Below are 21,679 nucleotides of genomic sequence, written 5' to 3'. Positions count from 1 at the left end.
ATGTTGAAGAATAGAAAGAAGTATAGTCAACCTGCTATATCCATGGAGTCAAGCATCCAGAGCTTGAAAATATTCCAAAAAGTTTCAAATTCCAAAATGCAAACCTTGATTTTGCCATTTTATATAAGGGACACCATTTTATTATATTTAATTGTATTTAATGGGACTTGAGCATCCATAGATTTTGGTATCCACAGCAGGTCCTGGAACCAAACCTTAGTGGATACCAAAAACCCACTAATGCCTCTTAGTAGACAGAGACCTAACTGCTAGGCATAATAGAATTGTTTTGTGTCCCAGTACTTTATAAAGGAGATGACATAGACACATTTGCAAGATAGTCTTCTCTTCCTCCTAAAATAGTGTTCTGGAGCCCAAGGGAACAAACGTCATTAGATGTGTGTTACAAGAATGGGAGAGAGGAATGACCTTCCTCTCATCTCTTGAGATTCTAGAAATAACTGGAAGACAAACTCTCCTTAAAGAGCACATTATGAATCTATTATATGGTTGATGTAACTGATTTTAAAAACTCAGATACTGGTGATGGTTTTCTTTGGGGATTTATTTCTTAACTGATTTTCTGTCAGTAAGCTGTTCCAAAAATTAATTCCAACTAAGGAATGCATAAAAGATTATTGGCATCTGCACAGAACAGATTACATTAGATAATTCAGTCTTCGTGACTGCAGTAGCAATAGACAGATTTATGATTTCGTGGGAAGAAAAAAAGTGTAGCAGATGAACTGTGGGAAGTGACAATAAAGAAACTTAAAGAACTGAAGTTATTTCTGCTCACATGCACAGTTAAAACAAAATCTTCGTTAGATATTTGGTTCCATGCAAGAATCTTAGTTTTAAATAAGTTAACAAGTTTGTCTTTTTCCTGTGTTATTTAAAAAAAAACACGAACAAGCATTTTCTGTTGATACATTAAGGTAAACCAAGGAAATAGACTGATATCCATGAAAGTTCATGCTAAAATAAATCATTCTCAAAGATGCTACTAAATATTCCCCCTCTTTTCCTTTTTAAATATAGACTAAGGTTAATTACAGTATACCCCAGATACCTTATGATATTTCTGTAAGCATATTAGCACAGTTGAGGTACAGCCAACTTGGCTCCTATCATTTTTAACATGAGCATTCTAAATACTTGGCACTCTTTCTACCGCAGCCTTTCCATTACTAGACAAGTCATCTCCAAGTTGTGCAAGGTAACAAAATTGAGAGAGCCATCTGAAAGATACCTGAGAGAGCCACCTGAAAGGAAGATTGAGCATGTCTAACTTTACCTGACAGATTTCCTGATGAGAAGATGATCTTATGTTGAAGTGGTCTTGACAGCTGTGCTAGGACATTCACCAGTGCTGTTATGTTGATATTGAAGCTTCTAAAAATTGGAGTAAGTCCTTTGCATTAGTATATAAGCCTGACAAATCTTCCCAAATCCTGATGGAATTGCACCAAGACCAAGCAGTAGTACGTTCTAGATGGGGAAGTTGTGGTGAGGGAGAAAATAAAACTTTATTCTAAGCATGTACTTGTACATACAATTGTGCCGTGTTCAGAATATCTTTGAATTTCTTTGCAAGATAATGCTATTTTTAGTTTGGGTTGGCTTTCGATTTATGCAAAAAAGGGAAGGAGGAAGTGAATAGTGACATCACTTTAATAACATATTTCCTGCTTGATTTTTTTTAATCTTTGAAGCTTAGACACAGGATATGTCATTTCCTGGATTACGTATCTTTCTTATGGAAGGCCTGTTGTACTATATAATCTCTTAAACCCCAAACATTAATCAGTGTTCATAACTGTAGCGCAGAAGTGGGCCATAACTTGAAAACCTTTACTTGCTAATTATCCGCTGAAATTTGTGACCTTAGGCAGTGATCTTAAACACATTAACAGGGAGGTAAAATTCAGTGAAACTAATGGAGCATAGTTCTAGATACATATGCTGAGGATTGGGATGGTGGAACTTTTAGTTAGAAATCACTCAGCAGTGGCTGTGTGAATAAAGCTTTGCTTCTCAAATGTTTTTGAAGATGAACTCCTTTGTAAATTTATTTACCTTTAATACCCTACTTTATCTCTCTGCGTCAGAAAACAAATGAATTTCACTCTGTGTGACTCATTTAAGAATATGTTGGGACCCACAGTATGAAAAATACTGGGCTACAGTAATGAATGGAATTTTAAAATGTCGCAAGATTCTAATGCATCATTTTGCTGCTGTGTACAATTTTCCTATCACTTCACTCCAGTCAGTATGCTGACAGTAATGATTTTCCTTCATTATGAATGAAATCAAACCAAATGAGTTAACAGAAGTCTAAATTAGCAGCAGAGATAACAAATGACGGTTGTGAAGTCCTCTTTCAGCAGGTCGGCAGGTTGTAACTGGTACATTAGTCAAAGCTGGGGAAGCTACTTTCCTTTGGTTGCCCCCTTGGGCCAATTTTTGATTCATAGTGAGATTGATTAATACTGCTTTACCTAATTTGGAAAATAATTATATTTTTACTGGGCCTGTTCTAAAGCTCAGACCACAATGCACATTTTGATGGCATAACCTGGCATGCAGACTCATTTACCATGTTGACCTGAACTGTTGAAAAATTATGGCAAGGCCAATGGGTTTGAATAACATTTCCCCACATGTATTGAAAAAGTTTGAAAACTTGCATATTTTGGATACTTGACTCCTCCCATCCTTTAAGAGCATGCAAATGCTTGGGTAATATACACCATCCAGAACATTGTGGGAAGGAAGTTTGCAAGATTCCCACAGCTTAAACAATTTTCTCATTCTTTAATAAAGCATTACAAAAATTAACTCCCTTACTTGTGTACATAGTATGGATTTCATTAGTAGAATGGATGTAAGTAATTCTTGTTATACTAGGAAATTTATTTATACCAGATAAGAAAGGAAAGCTTGATAACCATGCTATTACATATTTATGAGATCCTGATATTTTCTGCAAACTCATTATACCAAATCAATGTTTGTGGAGCTCTTTATAGGAAAAGGAGTTCTGTCAAGTTCCAGATATTTTGGGTGCAAACACACAGGCAGGATATGACAGGCCAACCCTGTTGTATTCTGCCTGCGGATTTGGCCCTTCCCCTTCCCCTGTACTTACCTGATCCAGCATGGTGACAGGCAGATGTTAAAACACTGGCCAGCTGCTGTGCCATGGAGCCACCTTCATTGATTCACCTGTCACTGCTGTACCGTTTTCCTTGTAGGCCCCTGCCGTAGCCTGTAAGGGCAGAGATGGGGTGACTGGCTTCACCCATGTGGCCAAGTGCCCACTTTCAACATCACAGGCCATGACTGGGGCCTGCATGAACAACATCAGTGTCAGCAGGTAAGAGGGCTTGCAGCCATCTAAACTACTGGCTGTTGTGGCAGGGTTTCAGTTAATTCCACTGCAAATAGCCAGTTATTTAAAACTGGTCTGAGGCCAGATTTGGGCTGGATCTGCCAAAATGGCATCCAATCTACTGGTTCCTTGGTCAAGGCTGTTGGCCTATGTTGCCTGGACAGGATACCAGGTGCGTGCATGGGAAATGGGAGTTTTGACCCATACATACAGCCACCTTGACCAGCCTTGTGTTGCCTGTGTAAGGGAACAACGCAGGCAGAGTTGTGTCAGTAACAGTGGAAAAAAGACTTGTACCTGTATATGACAACACAATATTCCTTTCTTAGTGACAGTGAGCATGAGCAATAATGAGTAGACAGGATTAGTCTCCTAATCTACTCCATTGAGTTCAAGATTGATTTTGTAATGTTTGGATCAGAAGAATAGTTCATAGTAATGGCTGCCAGAGTTGTTATTCTGTTGTTCTCATGCATATGATGATCACACCTGTACGCAGTATCTTCAGTTCAGACTTATGCCGACTCTGTACATCAAGGTATGCAAATTTGGCCTGCAGATCATATGCAGCTCCCAGGTCCATTTTTACACCTTTGGGTGGTTTGCACACACACACACACACACACCCAATTTGTCTGCAGCATTTCTGGATCCCTCTCATCTGTTTTAGACTGTATGGAACCTTTTCCCCCCAAACATAAGGTCACTGGTCATTCACATCTGTTTAGCTAGGGCTAGTTGAGCTTAAAACAGTCCAGGAGAAGACAGAGATGCCACAACATGACTAGTTGTGCCATCTAGAGACATCAGGAGACACCACACCACTGACCTTACATTTTTAGATTTTTTTTTCTGGACAAAACATTGAGGGATAGGAGTTCAAATGGCGGATGTAGCCTTCCATTGTCTAAGAAGGCAGCGTACCAGTTCCCAACCCATGGCAGTTACTTATCCCTGAGGCCATAGGAAATGGTACCTTCTAGAATATCTTTATAATGGTTTCTACCTGTCCCTCTCTGTGTTTAGACATAACTATTCAATGGCAGTGTTAATTTCAGATTCCATTTGATGCCTCCTAACATGCAACAGTTTTTATGATTAAGGTACAGTGACCATATCGAAAGGTAGCAATGCATTTGTCAGTGGTCTTGACATGTAGTTTAGATATATTTATTAGCTATCTTATTCTACTTGTTTCAAGCACATATGTATCACTTTTCAATCCATCAGGCCTCCTGAGTTCAATAAAAACATGAAATGAATGTTGTAAACAAGAGCACATCATACTTATTGTACTTACTGCCAATTTCCCCCCATGTATGAGTTGTTTATAGTTAATTAATACTAATCTTAGGATTAGTTTTCAAAGAAGTGGCAGTGTTAGTCTGTTGCAGCATAAAAAGGAGAGGGAGATGGTGGGGAAAGAAATGTAGCAGCACCTTTAAGACTGGTTTGTATTTTAGCACGAACTCTTACAGATATAAACCCACTTTTTCAGATACAGTACAGAGTGATATCCAGGCCTCATGATATAAAGCATATTTATATACACTCATTCTTCCATATTTGCGGATTTGGTTATTCACAGATTTGATTAATATGTTCTGTCTAGGAAGCTCTAGGTCCTCCAGTGCAACTCTATGGTCAACTTCAATTAAAAATTTCACGGAAAGACCTAGAGATTTGTAGAGAGAATATTCTACTAGGCATTTGTAGCTCTTCCAGCGCAGTTCTATGGTTAGTGTTTGGCGGATGTTGACCACAGAGTTGCACTGGAGGACCTAGAGATTTGTAGAATGGTGCCCTTTCAGGTAAAAACATGGTGTTTTTGTTATTTGCAGTTTTTCCATATTCACAGGGATCTTGTGCCCCTAACCCTACTGAATATGGAGGGACAAGTGTAGTTGTGGGAGTGGAGGTGGAATGGAATGTAATAGGATCCAAAAGTCTTAGGAGTAGTATCATTGAAAGAATTGGGTAAATGATCCAAATATAGTTTTTCCTTTAAGATTATTTCAGACTTAAATCCAGAATCACCTGGGAGAAAGTCTCTGTGAATCTTCCAAACAAAGGTGACATTGTATGTGACAGTGTCTGTTCACCAGTAGAATTACATCCATCCCTCTCTTGCGCCATTCCACCATGTCTCCCCTAAAATTTTTCTAGGAGGTTTAAAAACCACCCAAAGAAATTCTTGCAGAATAGGTTCAGGAGTCTCCAGGGGAGGATAAGAGAAAGAGCAGAGGTCTGTTAACACAATGATGGATATCAGTGTTGTAGAGGATTGCCGTATCAAGTGTTTGGGGGAGGGGATGTGCTATCTTTCCTGTTACATGACTTATTCTCTGGTTTTGTTAATAAATGGGTTGTAAAACAAGAAATTTTAACTATTATTTATATTGCTTATCATATACAGTGCGCCCGTGGCATACGTGGGCACCTTTTACGTGGCTTTCAGCTTATACTGAAAGCCGCGCGACAGACGTTAAATGGCTTGTGTGTCCATGACGTGCGCATCGCACATCATACACAAGCCCGCTTATTTTCAATGGGGCTCGAGCATATGCGCTATTTGCCTTATGCGGAGAGGTCCAGAATAGATCCCTGCGTAAGGTAAGGGCGCACTGTATACTCAACTGTAAGTTGACCTCATGTATAAGTTGAAGGCAGGTTTTGGGGACAAAATTATAGATATTGAAAAGACTCATGGTTAAGTCAAGAGTAAAACTTAGAGTCATATAACAAAGGATGTAAAACAGTGGTTTTAAAGGGCCTTAAAAAGAAGTGTCATGCAGCCTGCATCCCCACCATTGTCCTAAAGGCTGCAGATGACCCTTGTCTTTCTTGCACACCAATAATTTGATTGAATGCCCCCCTGCTGCCCCCTTTTATCTCACAGCTCAACTGGATCTTCCCACTGCACCCGGGGCAGGGGGTCATACTGTCCACTTTGGGAATCACTGATGTGAAGGACGAAGCAAAGGAAAATGTAGACAAAAAAACTTACAAAATTTCATCAGGCACAACTTTTTGTGCTCACCCTAAAAGCTGGATGGATTAGGAGAGAACTGTAGTAAATAGTGGCTATGTGATGTGTGAAGGAGGCAGCTAGACAGGTAGGGCTAAGAAAATATACACATATAATAAATAATGAAAAGGCAAATCAAATCAAATGGTAACTATCTTAGTGGAGATTATAGCCTTTAATATGATAACTTTGCCAGTTTTAACCCAGAAGAGGTGACATACATGAATCTGTTTTTGTAATCCTTCAAAGCTTGATTTCTTTTGGTGCTTTTTTGAGGGGAAGCACCAAAGAACTGCTGCTGTCTCCATTTTCCCATCTAAGCAGTCAAAATTTCAGAAGCGGGGCTGTAGTGAAGAGAGTAGCGGGAGGGTTGGTGCTTCTTTTAGATGCTACCGGGATGCACTGAGCTCTTGCCTTTCATCACTCCACTCAGAGAAGGGGATGGTTCCTGTTTTAATAAGTGTTAAAGTACAGTACTTACATCGACCCATGGATAAGCGACCTATATTTTTGAGGTCAATTTGACTAAAATTTCTAGACATTTATAAGAGTATATACAGTATATATAGATTAAAAGATGATACGGCGTAAGAGCTGAAAGACCTATATTTGGGATACAGATTATGCATATATTTCTTTTTCAAACATGTTCCTGTTTTTAGCTTGCTTAGCATTACATGATGTCATATCTATTCAAGTACAGTGGTACCCCGGGATACGAATTCACCGCGTTACGAAATTTCCGGGGTACGAAAAAGTTACATTGGAAAAAACTGTTCCGGGTTACGAAAGATTTTTCGGGTTACGAAATTCATTTCGGCGCGAAATTCAAATCGGAAGCCGCGGCTAGCGGCTTTCCAGTGCCTTTTCGGGTTGCGAAATGTATCGGGTTACGAACGGCGCCGCGGAACGAATTAAATTCGTAACCCGAGGTAGCACTGTAGTGAGAGAGTGGGGAAACTTATTTATGTAAAGTATAATTAGAATTAATCTCTTGTTTAAAATATTTTTTCTAGGATAGTTTGAACTCTTTAGTTCTTGACCTGGATTATCCAGCACTGAGGAAGAACAAGAATATAGACAACTTCTTAAACAGATGTAAGTTTCCTTTATATGTATATTGTCTATAGATGAAGTTACTCATTTTTTTGTTCCCCCATTACAATGAACTTGACCCTAATTTGTAAAAGGGGGTTGTCCCGTTTCATTATTTGACAATGAGTAAGATCAAAAGTCAAGTTCATTATTTTATTCCTAGACCAGTTGGAGCATTGCATATTAAGCAACACTCTGCCCTCATATAACTGAAGAGCCTAATTTTTCAAAATGCCAAATATATACTTCTGTCCATTTCATTAAGAGCCCTGCTAGTCAAACCTAAATATGTTTACTGATTCAATGAATCAGCAAGAACCTAAGGGCATTCCAAAGAAGCTCCGTGTAGGTTTTATTTTTGTTTTGATAGTTTGTTTTACTGGGGAATGTTCTGTTTTGATACTTTGTTCCCTTTTGTGGGTGTATTTTGGTTCATGGTCAATTTTATTTTTTCTGTTGGCCAACATATTTCTGTATTCTGATGTGCTTTGATGTTTAGTGGTGTTCTTCCATGTCCAGCAACAGAAGAATCAGGATTCCCCCTCCTGGAGTGAAGAGTGACAGGGGAGGGAATGGGTGTTGCCAGTTCTAGTGGAAGATAGTTTTAAAAGGAATATCTTTGTAAAAATGTTTGTTTTGAAAGCATAGATCACTGTTAGTGTTTGTATTCCACTATTCTTGTAAATTATAATGAGCTTCTTTATAACTGTTCAGATGAGAAAGTTGTGGGGAAAATCCGTGGTCTTCAGATGAAGGCAGAAGATTATGATGTTGTTAAAGTGATTGGAAGAGGTGCATTTGGCGAAGTACAGCTGGTAAGGATTCCTGAAACCCTGCTAAATTTTTGCATACTTTGGTTGAAAATGTAACTTGTCTTAAACATCTGTGATATAGTTAAAACTTTTCTCATTTTAACCACAAAAGTTAAAAATATATTTTGTTCAGCTACAGTTGCCATATAGTATGAAATACATGTTTTCATGCAGATTTTTGTTGTTTAAAATCATCGCTTCCCCTCTTTGTGAGCTTTGAGAGGTCAGAAGTCTGGTCCTTTGTATCTTGATGCTCTCTCCCAAGTGATGTTGTTCAAAGTCATATATTTAGCTGTGTAAGCAGTCAAAAGAACTGCAGAATGTTTCTTCCTTGATGGTTTTTTTTTTTTTTGCTGATCTAATGTATTTGTGTTTTATGCTCTCTCTCCTGATATTCATACTGTTATGTTCTGCATTATTTTGACTTTTTAAAATTGTGATGTGATGTGATATGTGTGTGTGGAACTGGAGGTTCTTTTAGATTATTTTGAAAAATCTGTCTTTCCATCCATCCATCCATGTACTCTACATACTGACCTCTAAATCTCTAGAAATTTTCATAAGGAAAATGGTAAATTATTTCAGTGCACATAGTGATCAGTGTCTAATGGTAGCACCCTGTGATAGAACAGTGCATCACCAAAACCCCATGAATCCTACAAATCAGCTATGCTATCTGGAGTTATTTTCAAGGTGGTGGAGATGGCTGAAGTATGGATGGGAAGAGAAGAATATTCTTGATGACACTGATAAATTAGATTTAGTCCCATACATTTAATTTTTAAAAAAAAATCCCTTCACATTTATTGCAGTTAAATTTCTCCTTATATTATTACCCAACTGTCAGCACACTCCTAATGGCAATTTAAACACTAAATCTTGTAACTTTTTGGAAAGGAGATAAGCATCACTAGAGATTTGCACCAATTATTTATATTGAAATTACTTATTAAACTATTATTAGGATGAGAATAACACAGTCTTTTATTTCTTTCCATTTCATAATGAATTCAGTACTTTTGTCTAAGGGAAGTCAAGTCATGTTCAGTTTGGATAAACTGCTAAAGTAAAGGGGCCATCTTCTCAACTGCCCTGTCAATAAAAAGTTTATTCCACCCCTATTCTCCCAAAAAAGAACTATCTTATATACTCAACTATAAGTCTATCTCATGTATAAATTGAGGGGAAGTTTTGGGGCCAAAATTATGGGGTTTGACATGATCCATGAGTAGTCAAGGGTAAAACTTAGGGGCATGTAACAAAGAATGTAAAGGATGAAGCACATGAAAACAATGCCAAAGAACTTATAAAATTCTGGCAGGCCTAACTGTTTCTGCTCACCTTAAAGGCTGGATAGATGAGGAGCTAACTATGGTAAATCATAGCTGTGCAATATGTGGGACAGGCAACAAAGCACTGGCAGGCCTAAGAAAATGCACACATGTCCAAAAGGATGAAAAGGAAAAGCAAAGAAAATGTCAACTAGATTAGCAGTGATTATAGCTATTAACTTGATAACTTCACCTGATTTCAACCCAGAAAAGCTGACAAGCCTACACAAATGTATTATTCATACCTTTCAAAGCGTGATTCCTCTCAGCACTCCTTTGAGGGGAAGCACTAAAGAGCTGCTATGGCCACATTTTCCCACCCAGGCATTCAGAAAGGTCAGAAGTGGCACTGCAGCAGTGAGAGTATAGGGAGGTCAGTTGTTCTCCCAGGACAGACTAAGCTCACTTGCCTTTTGCCACTCTACTTAGAGAAGGGGTTGGTTTCTTTTTAAGCAAGAGATAAAGTGCATTGCTTATATTGACCCATGGGTGAGTCAACCCAGATTTTTTGGGTCAACTTTTAGACTAAATCTTGTAGATTAATTCTGTTTCTGCTCCCATTAAATTGAAGCCATTTTGTTGTTACAATCACTTGTACTTTTACCATTAAAAATATTGCCATGTTAGTCTGGAAAATCAGTATGCAAAGGGATCTTGTAGCACCTTCAAGACTCACTGAAATAAAGAAGGCGGTAGCATGAGCTTTTGTAGATTTGAGTCTAAATAGGCCATGAAAGCTCATGCTACCAGCTTCTCTCTTTCAATGAGTGTGAAGGGCACTACCAGATCCTTGTGCTTTTATAGTTGTACAATCTGGAACTTTACAGTACCTATCTGTATGTAAATAAATGAAGAAATTTATCTGCCAAGTAGATGAACATAAATGTACTGAGTTTTCCTGGGTCTGTTCAAGACTATGTTCCATTGTGAACTCTTATTAACTACAGAAACATTCAAAATCAGTGTTCAGTATAGGTTAGGTGGGCGAAGGGTAACCCATTAGATGTTTTGTGTTGCCACTCCATAGATTCATCTCAAGGTATGTTGGCTAGAACTGCTGGGATTTTCAGCCTGACATTTGGGGCAGACACACATTGTCCTCTGTTCAAAACGAATGGCAACCAGCAAGTGGTAATAAGCTTTGTATTGAAAATAATTTTTAAAAATTCTCTATATTCAGTAGCATTCTAGTATACCTCATGTTCACTGGTCTGAAGTAAATGTTGAGCACTTTCTGAACTTCTTGCTCTCTTTCATGCAGTGTGAAATGACACTGTATTCTGTGAAAGCTTCCCTAGAAGCTGTCTCTACAAAGATTTGTCACATGAACTTGTGAACCTACTGGCTAAGAATTGTTAAGAGGTCAAAAATTATCATTCCCAGGTTATATGATTGAGTTCACTGTGGAGCTTAGCATAAATGTTATTATTGTTACATGTGACTTACAAATCTTGTTTTGTAAAACTTCCTTCCTTATGGCCATCACTTCTGTTCAGAGAGTAAGGTTACTCTCACTATATTTACATTATTTTCTAGACAGTGTTTTAAACTTTGTAATTTTTACCTAGAGTCATGTCTTTCTTCTATAACAACCTGGATAGTTTTTACCTACCCTTATTTAATTAAAAAAAAAAAACTTGGACTGAGACCAACATGTTAAACAGAAGCAGTGGACAAAGTGCAGCCTATCTTTGGCATGCAGCTCTTGGGACACCCATGTGTGGACTCTGCAGTTCCCCTCAAAGCCCCCAGACTAATTTTTAAAGGCCTGTTTTTGTGTGCCCCCCCCCCAAAAAAAAACCTACCCAGACTGTGCCCAAATGAAAGTGGCTTGCTTCCCTGACCCTCCAGAGCCCCCAAAAGCTCTCCAGAATGCAAAAGAAAAAAAATTGCTGGCAATCAAAATGGCAGCTGGAAATGATGTTGAGTCACTTCATATGCACTAAAACACAGCAGTGTAGCCCCAACAGGCAGTTGTGGGGTAGAAAAATAGCACTCACCCCAGCATTCACTATGTGTTTGCAGGGCTTTCACCTTTTTTACTGATTGTTCAAAGAAATATTGACAGTCATAAAAACCGTTTGTATGATCATAAAAATAGAAGGGATTGTCACTGTCATTGTAGTAATATTCTAAATAGGTAACATCAATATTGCTTTGGTTTATCAATTAACTAATAAACCACTTCCTTAGATATTGAAGAGCCATTTGATGAGAGCAGTAGTTGCTTCTTCTACATCTCTCACGGGCGTTCCTTTGCCATAGGTCTCCAGAATAGCACCCTGGTTCCAACCAACAGCTTACAACAGGCATTACAGATTGGATGCCAGGCCTAAAGTCTACAGGGCCTTTGGATGGGCAGTTCTGAGGTTGCTGGTTGCATGATGCCCCTTCCTCCTCTGGTGAAAGGCTAGCTAGTCTTCCTGGTGTGTGAGTCACACAGACCATGAAGAAGAAGGACAGATTGCAAGGAACTGTGGTTCTTGGAGTAGTCATCAGTGAATTCACACAAGCCACCCTCCTTCCCTGTTGGTGTGTCTTGCATTTCCTTTGTTCTGAGGCTAGTACTTGCATAATTGAAAATAAGGACAGAGCAGGAACCAAGCCTAGATGTGTGTGATGGGAGCAGCAAAGTGGTCATTCATCACTAGAAAGTTCCAAATCACACCCTGCATAGTTACAAGTGAAACATATATATGTGAGTTCACAGGTGACCAATTAAACAACCACATTACAGGTAAGGAATCTGTTCTTCCTACTACAGGCATGGGCTAGGCTGAGAAGTCCTTTCTTATGATTTTGTGGCTGAAAAAACATTGTGAACTGGGGATTATGTATCCCACATCCTACCTAATGACATTCTAATGTTTTAGCAAAATCTTAGAGCCAACCAAGCTGCCTTCATAATATGTATTAATGTTATTTTCCTTTTGATTCTTCAGTACCCCAATCATACATTTTATCAAAGTTCTGAATATTCAGTGATGGTCATGTATTGAAGCCACTTTAAGGATTATAATTTAATCAGTTTATCTTCAGAAACCAGATTTTGTTTTCCAGAAGAGTGTCACTGTAAGTGATGCAGAAGAGTTTCCCTAGCATAAAGAAAGAGTACCTGTTTCTTCTACATGAAGAAATCATAAACACCCTTCTGTTCTTTGGCTCTGAACGTTTAATCTAATTTTAGGGCTTGTATACTGTCTGTGTGAAAAGGCATGAACAAATCTTAGAGTCTTATAATCAAGGAGGCTGTAAAAGGAAGTTTTGAGGGAGATGCAGGGCTAAAGACAAAAAATAATATCACACATTCAACAAGCAAGGTATAAAGCAACAGCAAGCCAGAGCAAGAGCAAATTGATAATAATTCTTGCATCAGTTTTTACTGTAGGAAAGGTCAGAGAGAGGTATGCCTGAACAACTTTTGCTTGGTTCCTCTTGTTTCGTGTCTATCAAAAGAAGGTAATAAGTCACCCAGGCAGGAGATCCTTCACACAAAGTTCTTAACTTAAATAAATACCTTTGCCACTTAAGTCAGTGTCATAACCAAACCACTGAAAATTAACCAATGAATTGTTTATTTCTATTTTTAAAGTGCTATAATGATCTATAAAAGTTACAGGTTCGTCAGCTTATAAAACCTGTCAGTTGCCATAGTTTCAATGTAGAGAGGTAGGTTGTAACATAATGAAATAAATATGATGTGTGAGATAGATAACTTGGAATCATTAGGGTAGTTCTACTGCAGCATAGGCAACCTGCTATTCTCCAAAGATAATGGACTAAAATACCCACCCAACATGGTTAACAATGATGAATTATAGAAGGCATTGCCCAGAAAATCAGGAGGGCATAACTAGTTTCATTTTCATTTAATCATTAGTACAAATTGGCCAATCTTTGAACTAATTTACACATTCATATTTAATCTCTGGATATTTGTGTCTGTCTGAGACTTGCAGGGCACAACTCCTTATTCATGAGCAGACACAAATATGTGAGATTGTTTGCCAGTCTTTTGTTCTTAAAAAACCTGTCATATTTTGATTGAGTGCTAGAGAATGAATTGTTAATAATATTGAATCGATATCTAGACTTCTTGGTGGCTTTTAACATAGCATTTTTTCTTGTACCCTGTGGAACATTTTGGTAGATATAAAGCAAGCTGACCCTGTTTGGTCATGGAATAGTCCTGCTTAGCTGCTATGTGTGTCTCCGCTGGGTTTAGTGACATCACCTCTATTGTTTTACATTACTGTATATGAAACAACTGGATTAATGCTATCTGAAGCTTTAAAGTGAAATGCCATCAATATACAAGTTACTTAAGGTGTAAGAGTAATTGTTTCTCTGTCCTGACCCACTGTTTGTAGGCTTTTGTTGAATTCACATGGTTCATCTCACATTATCTGCTCTGATGGCAGCGTGTTGTTGTTGAGCATCCCTCCATGACCACAGTGTAACACATTTTTGGTCTGAGTTTGTGTCTAGATCCATCTTTGCTATCTGAGTAGGAGGTGACAGCTGTGCTCAGGAGTGCCTGCCACTTAAGTCTATATACTGGCTCCCTTTTGTGAAAAAAGGTGACTTTTCCATTTTTGCTTTTGTAACTGTGACAACGTGATACTATAAATGCTTTCTTTGTTGTCACAGATGACATTGGGATGCAAGAACAATTGCAAGCAATTTTAAAGCTTTCACACCTCAATGCTGTTTAATCTTTTGAAGTACTTAAAGAGCATGGGGGTCATTATCAAGAACATCTTTGTGTTGAAAAATGTAAGAATTAACAGAAAGGGATTGCCCAACTCATGCCATTGGATTAGATCCTGATTTAGATTTAAGAATATGCAATTTAAGAAATGGGCTCTCCTATCCTCTCTTCCCCAATGAAAGCGTCAAAGAAGGCTTCTGGTTGGAACCCAGGACCAAAAATAGCACTAATCCTGTGGAACGACCCAATATGTGCAAATCTAATTTGCCTGCTTCTGTCAAGCAACATATAACTCTTATTTTAGAAATGATTTTGGTTACTTGTGTGTCACAGTAGGTAGTTGTTTGCAATGATTGACTCCTTCTTTGTTATTAATATATTTTGTATATATGTGTAAATTGCATTTTGTGCATATCCTGTATGGTGTTTGAATTGCTTTCAGTACTGTTTGAGGAGGCATGTTAGAAATTCATAAATAATTTATGAATTAACATTAGTAAAGTGATGAGCAATGGACATTTGGATGAATTATCAGATAAGGCAGTGCTTCTCAAGGTATATGATGTGGGGGACTGGCAGTTTTTTTCTGAGGTGTATGCTAGGGGTTGACACCGTAGTTGTTCCCATTGGCTACAATTGTTTCTTTCTTTCCTGGAAACTTGTCAGGGACCCCTACTTTGAGTAGCACTGAGATAAGGCATAAATTTCAAACTGACTAGTTTGCAATTGTTTGCTAAGCAATGGAAAACAGTGTTGAGAGATTTCCTTTGTTAGAACATAATTTCTTCATTTTAACTTGAGTTTCTAAAACTATTTCTCAGAGATGTAGAAGAAGTTCAGCAACTTGGAATTTGGAAGAGATTCGACAACTGTACACACTGAGTTTAACAGTTTTAAAGCCTAATATCTTCTGTCAGGCCTATCTAGATGCTTTGTAAATTAAGAATTTATACATTATTAATGGATTGTTTTTAATATGTATGCTTTTAAAACTGATGTTAATGCTCTTTTATTTGGTTATGTATTTTTAATTGGCGTTCATGTTTCTAACTACATTATCTGTATAGTTGTTTCTCACCTTGATCCATAGGAAGAGACGAGTATGAAATAAATATTGCTATTATTATTTTAAAATTTATATCAGTATTAAAAGGTTCTTGCATAAAGGTAGTAGTTGGCAGTACCTATACTGACATTTATTATTGATAAAGGTAGAATTAGATGTCTCTGTTACTTTGAGTGAGTTCCAAAGACAAAAATACAAAAGACTCACTTTAAATCCTTTTATAAGATACTAAGAAAGCAACTTATAAAAGTCTTTCTTCCTTGGCAGGTTCGTCATAAAGTAACGCAGAAAGCTTATGCCATGAAACTTCTTAGTAAATTTGAAATGCTCAAAAGGTCAGACTCAGCCTTTTTCTGGGAGGAGAGAGATATTATGGCCTTTGCCAACAGTCCATGGGTAGTTCAGGTAAGGAAAGTGTACTTGTATAAACTTATGTGCTCAAACATGAATTTTGGATGAGTATTGAAATTGTTAACTGATAGTGTCTGTCTATATAATTTAGGGCTGAAACAGACGGCTGCATTAAGCCAGCTTTGTGCTGGCTTGGGGGCATGGTGTTTAGATGCATCACACCTCCAAGCCAGACAGAAGCCCCACTGGCGATTACATGCCAGCTGGCTTGTATTCAACCTGGGGGCATGCTGTTTAGACACCACTCTCCCCAGAGCTGGCAAAAAGCTGGTCTAGAGGCAAAAGGATGGCTTTTTTCCATTCCTGTTTGGGGCGGAAGCTGGCTGAATTGGGGCAACACGTCTATTCGCCATGGCCCCAATCCAGCCTCCAACGTGCCCCTTTTTGGCCGTCTGTTTCAGCCCTTAGTTTCTTTTTTCCCTCTTAAGATAAAGTTAATAATGTTTGTGTTTCTTTCAGATATACTCACCTGTCTTTAAATATTCATGTAAAATATTTTAGTATTCTATAGAAACAGAAATGTACAGATGGAATTTGTTTCTATCTGCTCCTACCTAAAAACTTAATTTTCCTTATGTACCACATAGTGTACACTAGCTTCTATCTGTTTTTGCATAGTGGAAATACATACAAATATGTCAATTGGGATTTTAGTTATAGGTTTAAATTTGTTTGGTAGAGATTTTTGGTTTAATATTTGAGGATAATATTCATTATATTATATTAGAACACCAGGGTGCTGATCTTCAATGGAAATGTATCAGAAGTTGCACCATTATTTAGTGGCCTTTGTCTTGTAGTTCAGACTGGAAAAATTTAAGGTTGATTTTGAAGCAATGGTGATGCCAGGATGTTAAAATAAGAGGGCTGTAGTTTCACTGTTCCACTCCTGTATTAGTGTTATCACACTTCAGATATTAGTCCCCATGCTCTTGCACAATGATATAGCAAAGCCTTAAGTGTATGCTGCTATGTCTCAGGAAGTGTCAAGGAAGAGTAAATACTTAGCAAACTGTCATATGGAAATTTCCTGCTTTCTTTTTGAAACAAAACTACTTTTGTACAGTGTCCACTTACATGTGTATCATGAAGTTATCCTCAAGTATTTTTTCAAATAAAGAATTTTTTGAGAATTTTCTCTTTAGATTTCATTAAATATATTTTTGACAGCCTGCAGACTGTGCAGCACAGGCAGTTTTCCAAGTCACGTCTGTCTGGACTTACTGAAGCCCTACAGGAAGGAAGTGTTTTGCTCTGCAGAGAGCAGTCTCTGGTGGTGGCAGTGAAGGGTTTCCTTCTATTTTATTTTGTTATTGATATGAGGTGCTTTTTTAAAAAAAATAAGGTAGTGTTTTAACTGTTATTTTTTTTAATTGGTTGGGAATCTCACATTAGGAGACACTCTCAGTATAATCTTTTGGAGAATATTCTGAAAATATTTTGTGCTTGGAAAATATTTTGTGCTTGGAAGATATTTTGTCAAGAATATTCTCACTTTACTACTTGAGAATGGGTGACAATTTCATTCCAGTGTGGATGTCATGGTCAGAGGAAAGATACTTGTTTGTTTCTTGACTGTCCTTCCTGCCAAAATGTTTAGTGGCATTTAAGAAGTTTATTTCTTTGGCTATGTTAAGAAGAGTAAACTGAGTGTTTTGAAATACATAAATATCTTTGATAATTATTTTATGATACCAGAAGTGTTCTTGAAAGGCATATGGGAAAAAAGCTGCCCAAGTGCCTTAACTCTGCAGTAATTCATTCTCTGTGTTTGGGTATGATATCTATGTTTAGTGAAAATGAATCTGTTTGCAAAATCTCTTACAACTTTCCATCCTTCTGGGTGTAGCTTTTTAGTGCCTTTCAAGATGATCGATACCTATACATGGTAATGGAATACATGCCAGGTGGAGATCTTGTCAACCTCATGAGCAATTATGATGTGCCTGAGAAGTGGGCCAAATTTTACACAGCTGAAGTTGTCCTTGCTCTTGATGCAATTCATTCCATGGGCATGATACACAGAGATGTGAAACCTGACAACATGCTTTTGGATAAATATGGACATCTGAAGCTTGCAGATTTTGGTACTTGTATGAAAATGGATGAAGTAAGTATTTGGCTCAGCGCATGTGCTTCTAAATAATGTATACAGTGTAAAGAACCCAAGAAAATTTTTTATTGGGCTGCATATACCTTCTGGTAATATATAAAAGAGTTTATTTTAACAATGAGCATAGTTTAGTGGTCAAGAGAACTGTGAAAGTTTCTGGTTCAGTTTTTACCTTTGTTTGCCATAAACTTACATCCAACTAAGCATGGGCTGGCACAGACCGGCTCTAAAAGCTGGCATCCCAGCTGCTTGGGGGCCACATGCCCACAAGATGAAGCTGCCCAGTCAGTCAGATGGCGGCGACTTCAAGATGTCTTGGGTGTGGTGTTTACACGTCACATACCAGGAAGCTGCCCTGGAGCTGTGGCGGCATGCCTTAAACCCAGTCCAAATAGGAGTAGCTCCTATTTGGACCGGCTCCCCAGCGGATTAAGGTCGTGGCGTGTGCTTGCCACAGCCCCAAAGCATCTTGGGCATGGTAGCTTCAAACTGCCCCTTACTGCCTCTCAGCCTAATCTGAAAAATGCAAGATGGATGTGACCTATGAGATTTTTGCAGGGACTCAAGTACCATATAAATTTGTTAAATATTATTGGCAGAGCAAAGTAAAGCCTTTAGTTTAAGAAACCTGTTTTGCAATCCATGTTATTTCATTTGAGATACTGGAATGAAATTTGTCTGCAGGCTTGGGACATATTTTGGCAGTGCAAGTAGGTTCACCCTACAGCTGCTTTCAGAAGTTAAGAAAATCTGCACTTCAAGGTTGAAGAACAGGTCCAAGCTTTAAAGGAGGGCAGGAAACATTAAAACATATATAGGAGGAACATTTCCAGTGAGGGAGGGGAGATTTTTCTTCTGTTGTTTTAATACTTTGCCATTAAGTGTGGTTTTAGGGTATGTGTGTTTATGATTGTTTGTGCCTGTACCTTTAACTTGCTTGTCAACAAATGGCAACCCCATGGATTTCATGTCTTTTTAAAGCAAGGAATACTCAAGTGATTTTTCCAGTTCCTTCTTCTGAAATATAGCCTACAGCACCTTGTATTGATTGGTGGTCTCCCATCCAAATATTAACCAGAATGGACCCTGTTTAGCTTCCATGATAAATTGGATGTAATGCTTTTAGTGTATTTAATTTTTAGGTTATTATCATAAAATGTGTGTGCACATACAGACATAGAGGGAGAGACAGACAGACAGACAGACATGGGGCAGTCATCTAAAGAGGCCACAAAATAATTTAAGCCAACAGGGCGTTTGAAATAGTACAAAATAAACCTTAGACTACATCCGCACTGCAGAAATAATTTGGTTTGACATCACTTTAACTGCCATGGCTCTGGTGCTACAACACACTACAGTCCCCAGAATTCCATAGGATTAAGTTATGGCAGTTAAAGTGGTGTCAAACTGGATTATTTCTGCAGTGAGAATTATACACTCTACACTACTGAGCCCCACTGGAAGAAAAAGATCTGGAAAAATGTTAATTAAATGGAATGATAATACTTTAATTGCTGCAATCAACTGAGTACAGCTACTGCTATTGGTGATGAAAGGAAAGAAAACTCTTTTCACATTTTCATATGTGGAAACAGAAAATACTTGATTTTTGGTACTTCATGGTCCATTGGCATCTCTTGAATCTTAAACTGCTTTTACTTGGAACTAAGCCTTTTTATAGTGGAATCTAACTTCCAAGTAGGTGAAGGAGAACTGTGTTTTGTATTAATGTTTACTTCCTAATGAAAACAATAACTTGCACAATTTTACTGCTTACAAGCACACTTGTAGCATCCCCTAGTGGTCTCCAAATAGTTTGCTTTTAAAAAAATCAAATATATCAACCCATCTGCTGTAATTTAAGTAAAATATTCTTACACATTAAGATGTAGTCTCTCATTTCCTCTAGTGAAGTGTCATCAAGCTTATTATTAATAGAGATACTTTTGATTTTCATTAGTAAATACAGTTATTTCAAAATATTTCATACTATGTGTTATTTAAGCCAGACAAGTGTAATTGGAATATTAGAATATTTCATGACTAACATAGCTACTGATTTACTAAAAAAAGGTTATTGAAAGTGTGGATTAGTCTAATAGGTGTAGTTTAGATTTATTGTCTTAGTATATATAGTGATACATTGTGTATAAATGCAACATGAAAAAGAAATGTAAAGAAAGACTTCAGTAAATGTCTTCTCAGTCAAATTAAGATTAGATGCAATAGCTTGAAAGTTCTGTTCTTTACTGCTTTGTTTTAATACAACCAGTTGAAATGTCAGCAGTATTTTTTCAACCATAACTGTATGATGGTTCTGTTGTGCTGTTATTGTCAGGGTGATGAGTCAAGCCTTGTGCCTTCTTAAATAATTTCATATACTTGTATTTGCATAAATGCTTACTATGGTAAATCTTAACAGTAGCCAGCAAAAGCAAATATGGAGCTTTTATCTTTTTCACTGGAGAATTTTAATTGTCCTGATAAAATCAGGGTAAATATTAGGATGACCCAGACCTCTAGGGATTGCATTTCTTCTCATTGTACAAAGCCTGGCATTCTCTGCTCCTCCTGATTATTAATGGGACATCCGCCTCGGCCTTATTTCACCTCTGTTACATAAATACCAAGGACACACCAATCAATTTTACACTTCATTGTTGCTTTCAGACATCAACCCTAATAAAACATATAATGCTGACAAATTCTGTGCAGCTGCAATTAAAGTTCACCAGGCTATTACCTCCCCAGTAGACTAGGAGCAATCTTGTCTTGCTATACTGCAGTTGTGTAATCTGAAACGATATTTTAAATACCTGTTTTTAACCTGTGTTATCTTCTTTTATTCACTATCCCCTTTTTATATGTGTTGGTCTATGACAAGATTCTAAGTATTCCTGTTTTATAGTAGAATCTGTGATCAGTTAATTGTTAGATTCATACACTTGATGGAAAGGCACAGAGTCACAAAGTCCTTTGTCTCCAGCTTATATAGGCAACTCCTACAAATTTCCTACTGTTATTGGTTTTACCATCAATTTGTACACTCCCAAATGCAGAAACCACCCTTCTTCTGCCACACTTTTAGAGCTGATGTTACTGTAGTGATTCCTAGCAGTCACCACTGTCACTGATACCATAGATGCTAGGACTTGCCCTTCGTTCTATAAGGCGTAAAGACCTGGCACTTCCATAGTTATGAACACTCTAGAAAATAAGTTGCTTTATGAATAAAATCATACAAATTAGGCATTTATATTTACTTACATGACTGTAGTTCATTTACTATAGCAGTCATTTACGCATTTTTATTATTCTGTTTTTTGTAGTACCTTTTGCCATCTCCCAATCTGGACTGCAAGTTCTTCATTTAGAATTTGTCATGTTTTAGCTTTCCATTAGGATTTCAGATACTGTATTTAAAATGTTGAAAGCTGTGTTATCACAGCAAGATATCTTGTGCATGTGATTTGGGAGCTATTAAGAGCTGCTTGCATGAAAGCCCTGATGGTGGGTGAGTTTTTGGCAGAATTCTGAATCCTAATCTGCAAAGTTTTCTGTCAGCAGGCTAAACATGGCTCATTGCTCTTTGTATCATTGATGTTTGCTCAGTGTATGGAAGACACATGCATTACTTGTGGTGGAATGGCTTGCTCTTGCAGTTCCCTTTTTATAACCACAATGAAATACTTTTTCCATGTATTTTTTCTAA

The 21,679-nt window shown here is 37.7% G+C and overlaps 1 protein-coding gene across 4 annotated transcripts in view; it reads left to right on the top strand.

The window, feature by feature from the left end:
- LOC149305188 (rho-associated protein kinase 2) overlaps positions 1 to 21,679 on the top strand; it is a 104,059-nt gene that overhangs the window by 31,422 nt on the left and 50,958 nt on the right. For 3 of the 4 annotated variants that reach the window (XM_089477895.1, XM_089477898.1, XM_089477896.1), the window contains exons 2-5: positions 7,442 to 7,523; positions 8,235 to 8,335; positions 15,708 to 15,845; positions 17,701 to 17,961. In XM_089477895.1, coding sequence (XP_089334021.1) covers positions 7,442 to 7,523; positions 8,235 to 8,335; positions 15,708 to 15,845; positions 17,701 to 17,961 — 582 coding nt within the window. Of the gene's footprint in view, positions 1 to 1,340; positions 1,408 to 7,441; positions 7,524 to 8,234; positions 8,336 to 15,707; positions 15,846 to 17,700; positions 17,962 to 21,679 lie in introns of those variants that run through there. The other variant, XM_089477897.1, reaches the window with a different exon arrangement.

The sequence above is a fragment of the Sceloporus occidentalis genome, unplaced genomic scaffold, assembly GCF_023333645.1.
Source record: "Sceloporus occidentalis isolate IW3139 unplaced genomic scaffold, rSceOcc1.0.p SCAF_12, whole genome shotgun sequence".
Classification (NCBI taxonomy): domain Eukaryota; kingdom Metazoa; phylum Chordata; class Lepidosauria; order Squamata; family Phrynosomatidae; genus Sceloporus; species Sceloporus occidentalis.
The sequence above is the reverse complement of the archived record's forward strand: the minus strand, read 5'-3'. Positions and strand labels throughout refer to the sequence as shown.